Below are 14554 nucleotides of genomic sequence, written 5' to 3' on the forward strand. Positions count from 1 at the left end.
CCTCGTCTGAATAACCGTAACGCCCTGTGTGGTGGGTTCGAATCCTTCCCGGAACAAATCTCATGTTTATCAGTCTATCACATACATACATGTCACATTCTATTAAGTACAAGCTCTGCTTAATTTGGAATCAAATGACTGTGTGTGAGTATGACAAAATATGCTTATTTGAGTAACCGGTAAAACTAATACTAATGCTTGAAATATTAAAGAATATAGCCTATACCTACATTCAGTGAAACACGTGTCAGTATTATATTCTAAAATAAATACCAAGGAATATCGCCACCACGCTTAGATTTCTATTTTAAAACACAAAGAACTTATGTAGATATAAACTTGAATATTATTTAAGACGAGAATATCTTTAAAAGATGGAAATATGATAATCTTCGTGAATGAGATTTTCTATCACTTGAAGTAAAGAACATAGAGTTTGTATTTAGATCCGTCTGGAGATTCTAAATGCCTTTTGGCTTTTATCTTTATTTTGAAAATTATACTGAAATAATACGAAATAATCTTAGCGTGGTTTTAACATTTTGTTACAATGTAAATATGTATTTTTTAGTAATCGTCAAAAAAACTTCTGTTCTATAAAGAAGATTTGTAGTAATAAATGAAAATGTGTAGTTATATTCCACTTCCAAAAAATAAAGCAATACAATTTTGTGACTTCTGAAACATAATATCAGATTATTCAATTTTTACAGACAAAGCACCACTATTTTTAGGAAAACACTTTTACTGTTTAATAATAAAAAAAATTTAATTGAAATCAAAAGTTATTTACTTACTTTTAAAATTTAAGTGACCTGCCAAACAATGCAAAAAACTAATCCATTATTTTAATAATCAAAAAACCAAAAACCAAATCTAAAAGTAAATTCAAAACAGAAAAAAAATGCTACACACAGCACGCCGTAACCCGAAATACACGAAGGCAAAAATGTTATAACAAGGGCGATTCCCATATATCGGCATCCGGCAAACACGCCACTGACCAAATTAGGCCCGTGATAGAACCCGACCCTACCCATACCTTTATCGAACACAATTTCATCCCTATTAAGATTGAGGATTTTTCTATAAGAAATACCCCAATTATACTTTTACACGACATGGATCGAGCCTGCGGTAACTTTATCAATGAGTGGGACTGTAGGGTGGTAATAGGGAGGGTGGGACTAGTATGGTTATAGAATATTTCGGTTTTGTAAAATTTTGACTGCATTTTGTTTGTAGTTTACCTTTCACTTAGTGTTTAGTCAATAATAAAAGTGTAATAAATAAAATCGATTCATAATAAATTGTGTATGTATTTATCCATTTTACTATTGAAAACTCTCGCGACTTATGCACATAATATTATAATGCAACGGACAGTCAGATGGTCGATGCAATTCGATCGAATCGTCAGGTAAACAAATAAGCTAGCGTAACCTTTAATTTTCAATCGCGTTTATGACCCGTTGTAATATACCTATGCTATTCTAATAACTAGTTTTAATGAGTTTGACAAAAAAGTATTCTCTTTTACTTATTCGTCAACATTCAGTTCCATATCAAAACTTATCGTACTCGCTATAATAACCCGGTATAAAAATAACATAACAAAACAGAGTAAACGCTAACTGTGGAAGACACGTTAATACAAAAGTTCGCAATAATGATAGAACTAGTAAACTTCAGCCTTCTATTGTCAAACTTAGAATTTATGATAGCACCTAACTTGAATATTGTGCGTGTAGTTTTTGCTATTTACCGACCGGTACTGTTACAGTGTATGTAGGTTACAGAAGTACAAAATCACATTATAAGCTCTATCGATCAAATCCCTAATAACAGCTATTTGTTTGTTGTGGTATTAAAATAAAAAAAAGTTTTCACCAAAGACATTCCCATAACAAATACTGGATGACAAAAATCACCGGGCAGCAAACTTTCATCGGAAATGCATTTAGCCCATGAAATGCTGAATATACGTATAGGCCAGTAGGATTACCTCGAACAATACGATTCTATCTGAAACGAATAACCTTAAACGCATAAGGCACTAAAAAATTTGATCAATCACTTTTTTAGTAAAATTAAAACTTTCCTTTTTCTTCTTCAAGTAGAAAAAGGAAACTGGTTTATTTTCAACACTAATTCAAAATATGTCCGTCCATCAGTTATATGGATTGGTGTTTATATTAAGGTAATATGTGATATTGAATTATTCCGGGCTAGGTTGTCGTTCACTTGTTCACTTCTTGTATCAAGAAACTTAAACCCTAAAATACTAACACCAACATTCTATTGCAGTTTCTCCAATGATCTGGGTGCCGAACCAGCTGGTGGGCGCTCCGGCCGGCACGGACGTCACAGTGGACTGTCACACCGAGGCGCACCCGCGCGCCATCTCTTACTGGGTGTACGACAACGTCATGGTGCTGCCCACTAAGAAGTACGCTATCAATACAGAGGAGAACTCTTACAGGTTCGTGTAATAAAAACTTAATTTATTATTACATATTAGTAATGATATTTCCGTATTTCATGTTTTAATCATATTCCAGTTTTGTCCCTATATACAAAATGATTTGCTTCGTATGGCAAAGTTAATTAGTGCAAATTTAGAATCAGCTTAGACTATGTTATACACTTGGACATTTCAGGATCATATAGCTTATGGATATACAATACAGGTACAATATAATAAAAATATATATATGTACACTACCTTACAAACTCTATCATATTCCTAGATAAGTATATAATGCTAAAAGCAGAATGATAAATATATCCCTTTTATATTTATTACCTTATAATTATCATTCTATTTTTCTAACTAATTTGCTATCTGAAAATAACAGCGTTGGGAAAAGCACGATCAAGCTTGTTGTTACTTATTCTCGAAAAACCTACCAAACAGGTTAAGGAAAAAAACATAGGCAATTAGCACATACATAGTTTTGCTCCCGGGAACACTCCTCACGAAAGATTACAAACACAAATAACCAAGCTATATAAAACGGAACTCGTATATGAACTGTGGACAAAACGAACGTTACTTCCAAGCTGTTACAACTCCATTACAAAATTAATTTGAACTGCAAAACGTCTGCGTTGATAGTTCCAATTAACTTTGTCACACATTAGTGTCAGTTTTGACGCTCAAATATTTAAAAAACGGAATTATTTTTATTTCTGTTTCTCTATTCTTTCATAATATATTTAGGACATATTATTATTTATGGTGTAGGTGTGGTGTATTGAGCAATAACTGAGATCCTACTTTATTTAAAGTAATAAAACGTTAAAAACTATAGAACTAAATAATCGACCTCTTGTGTCCCAGTGTTTTGTTTTTCACTCGTCCAGTTGTCAACTTCTGAAATAATTCTTAAGTATGCAGACGACAAACTCATTTTTTTCTTCCCTAGACCTTTTAAGTAGGCCCAAAAATAAAAAACTCAAGAGAAAAAAAAAACTATTCTTTTTCAATTGCCATTCTATAGACCCCAAACTCTATTAATCAAAATCCCAACATCAATTGAACAGTCACTTAAAGTCTCAAATAGAACTTTTTGTAAAAGAATAAAACAGAGCAACTTATTAAAATCCTCAGAAAATAAACGAAGTCGGAGATAAAGAGAAGTCTAACAGTGACTGCAAGCCTCTGATAACAACTGCCAATAATAGACTCGATTGAAAGACAAATACTATAATTTCTCGGCAATTTTATCTCCCCCTGCAAGCGAAAGATTGAAGAATTATTCATACAACTATAGGTAGGGTTTATATTGATTGTGGACATTCAGAAAAGAAAGAAAGTAGAATTTATTTTACAAAACCGATACAGATAGGTAATAATTGTAATTAATAGGAAAAATATAGATAAATACATGCCAAGGCATGAAATAAAAATTTATCCAAAAAATCATATAAAATCGAGGTTGTTACAATGTTATGTTTTTTTGTTCTGCAGAGACGATTTGCATTGAATTTTACATAAGGTTATATTTTTTCAGCTCTTTTTGTAAATGTATAAAAGTAGTCTTTCATTAGGGGTTAGTACATGACATTGGGTAAACAGGAAGAGTAAAAAACCTGAAACAAAATTTTAAATGTCTCTTTACGAGCTAATTATGAAATTACTCAAAAACTGCTTATCAGATTTGTATGAAAATAGAGAGATCACTACGATATACAATGTTTTGATACTAGATCTTTGTTGTAAGATGAAATCCTAGACATTTATAATATTTGAGATAGCTACAGACACTACAAGAGTGCCCTGGGCAGTCCTGTTCGTACAAGGATCAGTGCGCCATTTGCGAAGATCCCTTGTTGGGGCTACATTAAATATTGAAATAGTTAATATTTCAATATTTAGCTTATTTTAACTTTACTTAATAATCTTAATAAACTTAACTTAATCTGTATTTCGGATAACGGTTTTATCTTTTCAATTTTGACTATTTCATATATTTTTACTGCCTGTCTGTTTTCAGGTTTTGATAACATTACAGTTTATAATTTATTAAAGAGCTGAGATTTTTATTTTACCTAAATTAGAAGCATGTGAGGAGGTTCGGTAGCTCGATTCTCTACTACTATTTCTCTAAGACATCCCGATAGTTAATCAACGAGAAATTTTGTATGAAAATCTAATCAGCGCCTCTATAAGAGGTCGTAGTAACTATTTTGGCAGGACATTTTAAATGTCAAACTTGCAATACTCGACGATTACGATGAAATTTGGTATATAGGTAGCTGAATTCCAGCCCAGAATCAAACAGTTTTTTTAACCCGAGTTCCCGAGTTCCCGAAGGATCGGGATTTACACGGGAAGGGTTTCCACGCGGGCGGCCTCTAGGTGAATTATATAATGACAGTGTTTTAAACTCTACGTTTTGTTGTACAGAGCACACATGAAGTTGACTGTACGGAACCTGCAGACTGGTGACTTTGGCAACTACAGGTGCATCTCCAAGAACTCGCTCGGAGAAACTGAAGGATCCATACGACTTTACGGTAAGTACTTGAAACTATTCAACTTATACGCTCGTTTGTAAGACGATTTTAACGTAAAAGCTGGATATTAAAATATTGTTAAGTTTTCTGATAGTTTCTGAATTAAAATATTTGGTAAAATTATTTAACTATCATGCTGGTTTTTAGTATTAACATTAAACTCGGCCATAAATAATACCACTTTATATCTCAATTGGTTTAGAAATCCCGATGCCGTCGACATCACCGAAGGCCACGGAAATGAAAAGCAACGCCAACAAAGAAAGTAAGTCACACTTATTAACACTAATTATAATTTCAGGCTTCAGGTTTAGGTTAAATTTATTTATGTTTTGTTGAAAAAAATCTGTAAAAAAAATACAAACTAACTTTACTTCTATTAACTAACTAATCAATAACACACATAGTTTAAATGAATATAGATTTTTTTTTATACAAGTACCTATAATAAGTTTAAATCTCCCCTTATAACTTACATACCTTCATTCACCCCTATGCCAGTTTCGACTATCAGAGAAAAATATCCTGATTCAGACCTATATACTTAACTGGCTTTTCATAAATTTATATTTCACCCACAAGAAACTAAAGCTCCACAATATTCAAGCAAAACACGAACCCAACAAGAGTAATACATCAAACATAAAACTGTTTACTTTAATTAGTTTAAAACGTAAACTCTTCAACATTTAAATGTTCTGCACAAACATGGTGTAATGACTAATTTAAGTTTCCGTTGACATCTGTCGTAGGCACTACATTCGTTAAGTTAAACTTGCGACACGCTATATGCGACGCAAGGGTGTAATAACGCGAGTCCAAGATTATGAGTTTGTAATTCGTTGCTGTTTGCTAGAAACGGACTGTAGAATTAAGAAAGATTTTTTGTATTGTTTTGCGAAAATTATGATAAAAATTTGCTTTGTAAGGTTAGTGGTCAAATTAAGGTTAAAAATGTTTTCGTTCCTTGCACTACCTAGTTTAGACCAATATTTTGCTTTTGTACATTTCCTTCATACTCCAAAATCAGCATCTACTGTATTTTAAAAAAGATAAGTATCGGGCCGCATGACAGGTTTTTCTCGGTTCTCGGTGCGGAAACTAAACCGTAGTGCTGGATACAGGTCTTCTTGTAGAATAAGAGTCTAGCTATTATTAAGTCCAACACACTGTAAGTGGGCATTGGGGATAGATTTAAATATAGTGCCCTACACGAAACCATCATCCTTCACTTATAATATTACTAAAAAAACATGTATCAAGTAGATAATCTTGTACCAGTAGGTAATTGCTATTCACTAGGCTTGTCAAAAAATACTCTAATAAACTATTCAATGATAGTTGAAAGCGTGTACTCGGTACATTGTAGAGTAGTGGTTAATATACGTGTAGTGTTTCTGTTAGGAAATGTGGTTGCGGTCAAGAATACGCCTGCTGCCTTCTCGAGGGTGTCGTACACTGGCTCACCGTTTCATATCCACGCTCCATGCTTGTTTGTTAACGTGGTTTAGTTGGACTGCTTCTTTTAGTACTAATTTATGTTGTAGGAAGTGTTGAATATTTATTGCTGATAGATTTATTATTATACTAGCTGACTAGCCCTGCTTCGCTTTTGTCAAAAAAGAGAGAATAGGTCATAATTTCCCCCGTTTATAAAACAATTTTTACTTGTTTGTTAACGTGGGTTAGTTGGACTGCTTCTTTTAGTACTATTTATGTTGTAGGAAGTTTTCAAGATTGTTTATAATTGTTACTAGACGTTAAAAAAAAAATTACCGTGTAGGTGGATAGACAAGATATCTGTAAGATAGGTTCTGGATAGAATTTTTTTTTATGAAAATCTGTATTTAAAAAAAAGTTGGAAACTCTTTACGGGATTAAGGTTTCTTTGATAGCAATAAAAATGTTTTAATTCAGGATCTGTAAACGTATTACTGTCACTAAGTTAATAAAAGATGCAACCTAAGAATTACACACAAAACAAATCCTATAAAAATTCATCTACACACGCCGCACAAAATAATAAACAAAAGAAGTAGTCAGCCCTCGTGGCGCATTCATGACCATAACAAGAGTCCAATCAGGCTACATTACAGCCGGCACGGCAACTCTCATATATCCGGTTTGCACCGGCCAATCCACCATTATACAAATGGCCAACAACGAAAAAAACTTTTCCAACCAACGATTTCCATAATCAACATAATACCGATTTACGTGCTATCGCAACACCGTTACAAAGATAACGATGTATGTATGTATGTGTAATTACCATCCGAAACATAAAACAGCCCATTAAAATGTTAATTAGCCTGATAGTTTACCGATCGTGGATGTTCGTATTAAAATAAGCGAATGATCAACAATGATTAAGCTGCGCAATTTGCTGATAATGTGGAACAAAGGGAGCGCGTTGTTTTATAATTAGCTGTCTTATCTGGATGTTGGCTTAGGCTGCCTGGATCTGCCTGTTGTGTAAAGTTTCAGGTTGGATCTCGGATTACTGTTATTGGTTTTGTTTTAGGACTCAATTTTGGTAGTTTAGTAGTATATAACTTTATTAAATTATTGTTTACTTTAAATTATGTGATTACAACAACTGGTACCTTACGCAAATAGCTATTAAAGTAATAAGTATTATTTTCATAATTATATATTTCTTTTGCATAGATCACTCATGTACACATTCTCATTAATTTACTTTTAAAAATAAAAGACATTTTAAAATCATTAAATGATATCATAATATGTTAAAGATTTTTCTGTGCAAATACTAAAAAGTAAACTAATAATGCATTAGCATTATTTCAGCCAGTATTTTTATTAAAATAATTAGATTTCTTAAAAAAATATTTGCGCTATATTTATTTTTACGTTTTAATTTGAGTCAAAACAACAAATCGTCCCCGTAGAGCGAAAAGTCATTAACTCGAGTTAATGATTTTTTTTTATTACGCCATTGAAATCGCGGTATTTTTCTCTATTTTTCTGTCTAATCCTCATACCTGTAGCTATTATAGTTCTTGTTTTATAGAATGTGAAAATTAACCAGCCTTTTGAGCTGAAAATTAAACGAGCAAATTAACTAATTTTAGTTAATTAATATTCATTTCTTAGGATTGTATCTAACCCATACTTAAAAAATACCTAAAACGACTTAATTACTTTTCCCTTGAATTATCTCTGCATATTTAAATTATTATTAGCAATTGTAAAATCACTAAATGCATTTAGTTATTTCTCACATCGGTACACGCATTTCATACTGCGTTAAAAATCACTAACTCTGATCAAAAATTAACTAACTCGAAATTATGTTACATATTTAAAAAATAAAAGTAACTAATTTATATATTTTGATATTTCCAAGCGTTCAGACAATATTTTCTTAATGTAGTCAATATTAAATAAACTTTGTTATAATTTCCTTCATTTAAGACTATAAACGTAGAGATAGGTTACTGCAATTGTAAGTTATGAATTTTTATATTTTTAAAAACTTTGAACAGCCATATCTCAAAACAAGGTTTTTCGAGTTAATGACTTTTCGCTCTACGGGGACGAAATGCAACAAGACAGACGAATTTAAGATACAACCACATCTCAATTAAACATAAACAAAAAATATTTATATTATGTTAAAATATCATAAGCTTAGTCACAGCCATGATCACTAGTTGCATGCTAACGCGAGTGTGGTTGCAGGCGTGAGACGGGTGAACGTGAGCCGGTCGGTGGCGCGCGCCGAGCCCGGCGCGGGCACGGAGCGGCCCAGCGTGGTCCGCGCGCAGCTCGACCGCGCCCCGGACAGAGACGCCGCGCACCATGTGTATCAACCACCAAGACCTTCAGGTATGTGGACGATAGGAGAGACATTATACTCATTTTAAAGATATTTTATTAACATACAACATTATGTTGTGAACGAAAATAATTTGAGCTTAAAAGATGTTTTTTTTTTCGATAGTCAAAAGATTTTATTTAAAATTAAATTTTAAAAATTATGTTTAGTTGTTGTATTTTTTTCTGTTTCCTTTTCTCGGGTTTGTTCTTCAGTAATGTAATAATACGAGAATTTATTATCAATTTATTAGAATTATTGCTGTTAGATACATTAAAAACTGCATTTCCATAAACATCGCCATTCTTTCCATATCATGCAATTCAATTTTTTATTTTAATTTATAATTATTTTCGTTACTGAAACATGCTCGTTATTTACTGGTAAATTTCTTAAATCACCTGCTTATTTCAGTCATGCATGAATTTCCAATTTCATATTCAAGTCATGTGAAACCTCATGCAAAGTTTACCTTAGCCAACTTCCGTACCAAAAAAATTACCCTTCCCTACCTTACTAAATAATTCTTAAAATAGAAAACTATGATTACACTAGCGTAATTTCACGCTACATGAACAGTCCTAGACCTATACCTAAGTTGTGAGGCACGTAGCGTCAAATTCGCTATGTTTATGAACCTCCCCGCTAACGATCGCACCCCAACTTTACGCATAGTTGCGCGTCTAACTTATGTCGCAGCGAACGAGCACCCATTTTACGCATCAATGTACAGCGTTATGTTTATTTTATCGCTAACAACGAACGGGAAAATCATATTGGATACGTTTGAGCCTTTTTAGTTTTAGCTCATGTGGTTAGATTACTATTCATGTTGGTACAATGTTAGATATGGTTGACGCTAGATGTTTTTGAAAAAAAGCACTCCTCAATTTTTACACAACCAATAAAATTTCAGTATTTCCGTATAGCGTGCTAACCATTTTTTTGATTTTAAATAATAGATGTTCAAGTTGCCACCTTTTTTAACTACTAACAAAATTAAAACAGTATTCAGTTTGCAGCCAATAAAATAGTCGAATCGTATAAACACTGAAAAGAATCCAAGTAAATAAGTCGGATTATACTATAAAAAACATATGTCCTGTATTTTCATATTCATATTGGAAGCACAGAATAGAGACAACTTACGTATAGCAGGTTCAGCTTACACACCTTGACACAGTTCAGCAAAAAACATAATTTCACTAGTCCCCCATTTTTATTATATTCGCTCCACCACTTACCTGCCTAACAGAATTACGTGGCCATCAAACAACCAAAACTTAATACATAAAGCCTTTAATATAATAGCGTGCACAAAGCCGGTCTCAAGTCACAGGAGGCTTTACTTACCTCTTTGTATTCTTTGTAACAATATACTGCATTATTAAAAACGACTCCTTCCATCGTATGGTAAAAAATAAATGTGCCGGGAGACGTCGCCACGGAATGGGTTGAGAGGAATATGTTAGAGGCTTCTGCAATTGTTTGAATGACTCGAAATGCTCTTAGCATTTTGGCTTTTATCTGCAGGAAGAATTCTGGATTCAGTCGCATTATGTCTCGGGTACGTCTCCGTTTATTTATAGCTACACTATTGAATGTACGATGCTTTAGTTCCGACTTATTGCGTGCTCGTTCTTTTATAGTCTTGTCGTTTGTAACGATTCGTTTAGTGCTGTGATATTTGTAAGCAGGTTTTAGTGTTGTTGTATAGGTTTGTGTTTTAGTCTATAGGCTACGTTATTGAATAGATATTTGCTTCACATCCCAAATGAAAAAAAATTGGAATAGTCAGTTTAACAACTGTCAGTGCGAATTAAAAAAACTACAGAAATGATGACCTAAAGGTACAGAGTAGGCATGATTCAAAAAGTTAAAAATGAATAGTAGTTTTATTTCGGTATTTATTTATATAGTGAACAGGTCTTCTGTTTTTTTACCGGTCGTGTGCTATTTTCAACAATCAGATGTCCCAAAACAAAGACGAGTTCTGTGAATTCGTTTAAAGATTACCCGGAATGAGTTGTATATAAACAGTAGTACGTATATAGTGTTGAGATCAACCGGCACCAGCAGTTGCTCCAGTACATGACCCATGTCCTGTGGTGAGGCCACCTCTGTGTGCGTGTGTACGTGTGGTGTAGATCCGCACTCACACAGGCGCGCTGGTCGCTCGGTGTGCGACGGTGTGTCTCCGCGAGGTTTCTGACTACTGCGGTTGAGATCCACCCGGCTCGCTTTCCCCTACACCCAAATAGAGATTAAACATTCAACGAGTTCGCATACACACTTAACCCTCATAAATATTCAGTGCAGACCGCGTACAATCAATTCTTGCAGCTCTCCCGCCCTCTAAGGAAAAACTGTTTGAACTGCCGAATAATATGATATCAAATAGAGACGCCTAGCGTTTGAATAAATATTGGGGATATGAAACTTGAATATCTTTATCTTGAATTCGGGTTTATTTTATGCTCGCTTTGTTGTGAGAATATTGGCGATTGATTTATCGCCGGCCAAAGCCTGGCCTCCGACGAATTGTAAATTGTGTGAAACAGGTTGAGGCGAACCGCTTCGTTTGATAGAATATTTACTAAGAATTTCGGAGTCAGCGAGAAAGAAAAAGCTTTAGCAAAGTTCAGTAACTGATGCGAATATATCGAGCAGAGGAAAACAATATTTTAAATAAACATTGAAACGTAATTCAGGCGGCAATCGTATAAAAGGAATCGTGTGTACAATATCAATGTAAAATTACGCACAAATACAAACACATCAGGCTTGTAAACAAAACAAATCCTATTGTTTGCGATGCTTGGAAGTAGACCGTAAGCTGGTGAAACGCTCTTATCGTAGTGGAGAGCAAACAAAAATAGCGACAATGCTCTTACCAACGAATGTATTTAGAAAACGGAGGAAGCGTTCGGGCGGCAGACGATATCGCCTACCTGTGAACACTCCACTGCTTTTTGTGGCTTACCACTCAAATGAATATAAATATCATAAACTGCGATGTACACCAAAAATTGGTTTATTAGAATGGAATTGATTGGCTGATGGAAAATACCGATACACGGCAATATATTTTCTTCGATTATATTTTGTTGCTTTTGTCAAAAATGTGTCCGGTTTATTACAGCTATTGAATTAATGAAGTATTATGATTCTTCTTTTATTCATATTTATTGTTCTGATGTATATTTTTTGTTGGCTTAAATGGTTTTTGTTATATTTCCTCTTGTTTGTTTATTCTTCTCCATTAGCATTCATTTCCTTTCACGTTTCCATGAATTAGTTTTATTCAGTATTTTTCTATTGTCTGTTCGAAACCAATACAATGAAACACTACTTTCGTCCCGCGACGGTGCTTTAGATACTGGTTATGATTTTATTTTTTGTGGATACCATACCGACGAACTGACTTTTACGTTTTTTTCCTTGTACTATCTTTATTTTTACATTGAAACATATATTTATAATATAAACGGTTGTAATTATTTCAATAATAACCTATTTGTCTCCTTGTTTCAGGCACAAGAAGGCTGCATTGTTGGCGACAACCGTTCTTGGCGATCATTGTTCTAGTACAAGTCGACCTCCTGGTTTAAACTCATTTCTTTCACAAATTATATTATCCTCTTCAACACTTCCTACTTATTTCATTCTAGTTTTATCAATCTCTCTCGCATCTTCGTTTTATCTGAAACTGTGTTGTTTTATAGTCTTCCTATTAATATTAAATATTTAATTTATCTTTATATTGTAAGAGTGAAACATATCATCCTGAAATCTTAATATCATATCCCAATGAAGAATGTTAGTGAGTGAGAATTTTATAATTGTACAACGTTAAGTTCATCTCCAAATGTAAGAGTTAGAATTAAGGGCCTTAATGAAGTCGGTGAAATAACTCCCATTGTATTTGTTTCAAAGTTCCGAATAGCTACAGAAGCAAAAATTTCCGGTAATGTTGAACTCATTACGCATACAAAAATACAGAAATAGGAAGCTCGTTTGTACTATTTGCTCATTAAAAACGCAGATTGGCAAAACTCAGTTGTTCGGAACGGATGGATTTGTTAAGCCGACTCTGTATTTCGGCGCACTGAACCTTTCTGCGAATACGTTCCGCGGAATGAAAATACTATTATTTGAGATACCTTCATCGGTTCAAACGTGAATCTTCACAATAGTTGTATGTAATTATTCATGAAGCTCGTTAACCTCCTCGGTGTTTCCTACTCCCATTTCCATTTTAAATTATACATTACATATTATACGTGCATTGTCCTTCCGCAGGCGACTAGTTTAACCTCATACGAATATTCGTGATCGAGCGCTTCGCGTACTGTAGCCTCTCGTGACTCCTCATGAACTTGTGCCAAAGATGATCATCATCACACTTGTTTGTACCGTTTATATTATTCTTTATACCTTTAACGTAGTGTTTAACTTCCACTTTTGTTCTCCGATGACCAACTTGAAGGTGATCGTTATAGATATTATTTGTCTAAGTAATAGTGTAACCAAGCTTGCTACTCACGCTTGTCATAATGTAAATATAAAAATTAATGCACAGTAAATAAATAATGAAAAATTTTAAACGTAATCTTCGTATCTGAATATTATTTGTTAATTCGACCTAATTATAGATATATGTTAATGTATAAATTATATATCTTTTATTGAAAATAAGAGATATATCTATAGGTTATATCGCATACCTTTATTGTACAGATTGTGTGATTTTGAAAATGTAAATAAATACATTATAATAAATTAGTATAAAATTATGTTCTTGATATTTTATTTCAATACACATTTTGCACTCACCACACCCTATACATACTCATAGCATACTTGATATAGTACAACCTTCCAACCATAATAAAACCTGATCACACTGATCAACTAATAAGATAAATACTCTCTTATAAAGCTGGAGACACACAAAGCATTACGTAAGAGCAGTTCATTGAAGGCGACACGTGAAGGCGATAACCGTTTGAAATAATTAAAAGTGTAAAAGCGAGTCTCGCTCGCACACAATCTTATCTCGCACTGACAGACGTTATCGGCCGCCGACAATCGATGGTTCCCTTTAATTGATTCCCCACTTTCAATCGCCTCTTTGTCTTTTTCTAATCGAAATTCACCCGAAGTAGGGGAATTCTTAAAACGAACGGAAAATAAATACTGTTTGTTTAAGTGGCTCTTGGCAGTTCGGAAAACAAGTGGAGTTGAAATAGCCTTAATGGTTGGGGGTTGGTAACGATACAAATATATTGCTAATGTTTATACAACACGGTATTGGTTATGTTCGGGACTTTTTTATTTTTAAACAGTATTATATTAATGTAATTGTCCTACGAAATGTATTGTTTTTATAGGATAGTTAAGTGAGAAGGTAAAATAAGAGAAAGACATCTAGTGCTGTCAAATGATTATCTTTCGAGAATTGGTTGATTGGTTAAGATTTTTCTTGGACCCCTTGCAAAAAACTTAGTACATTCAATGTATCCCATATTTAGCGTAAATGTTTGGGTTTGAAACCTGAAAGTGGCGGAGAGATGCTAATGTTTTCCGACTCGAATAATTATACTACGTAATATCAATACACTGATTCCAAATCTAATACGATTAAACATAGGAAATTCGAAGAACAGATTATGAAAGTAAAATAACGCG

General features: G+C 33.6%; 1 protein-coding gene across 1 annotated transcript in view; it reads left to right on the plus strand.

Moving 5' to 3' along the window:
- LOC142973222 (lachesin-like) overlaps positions 1-13642 on the plus strand; it is a 95929-nt gene extending 82287 nt beyond the window's left edge. The window contains exons 7-11 of the mRNA XM_076114859.1: positions 2308-2482; positions 4913-5022; positions 5225-5287; positions 8728-8874; positions 12398-13642. Coding sequence (XP_075970974.1) covers positions 2308-2482; positions 4913-5022; positions 5225-5287; positions 8728-8874; positions 12398-12474 — 572 coding nt within the window. The 3' untranslated portion in view covers positions 12475-13642. The remainder of the gene's footprint in view (positions 1-2307; positions 2483-4912; positions 5023-5224; positions 5288-8727; positions 8875-12397) is intronic.
- The last annotated feature ends 912 nt before the right edge of the window (positions 13643-14554 follow it).

This window comes from Anticarsia gemmatalis, chromosome 5 (assembly GCF_050436995.1).
Source record: "Anticarsia gemmatalis isolate Benzon Research Colony breed Stoneville strain chromosome 5, ilAntGemm2 primary, whole genome shotgun sequence".
NCBI classification, from domain to species: Eukaryota; Metazoa; Arthropoda; class Insecta; order Lepidoptera; family Erebidae; genus Anticarsia; species Anticarsia gemmatalis.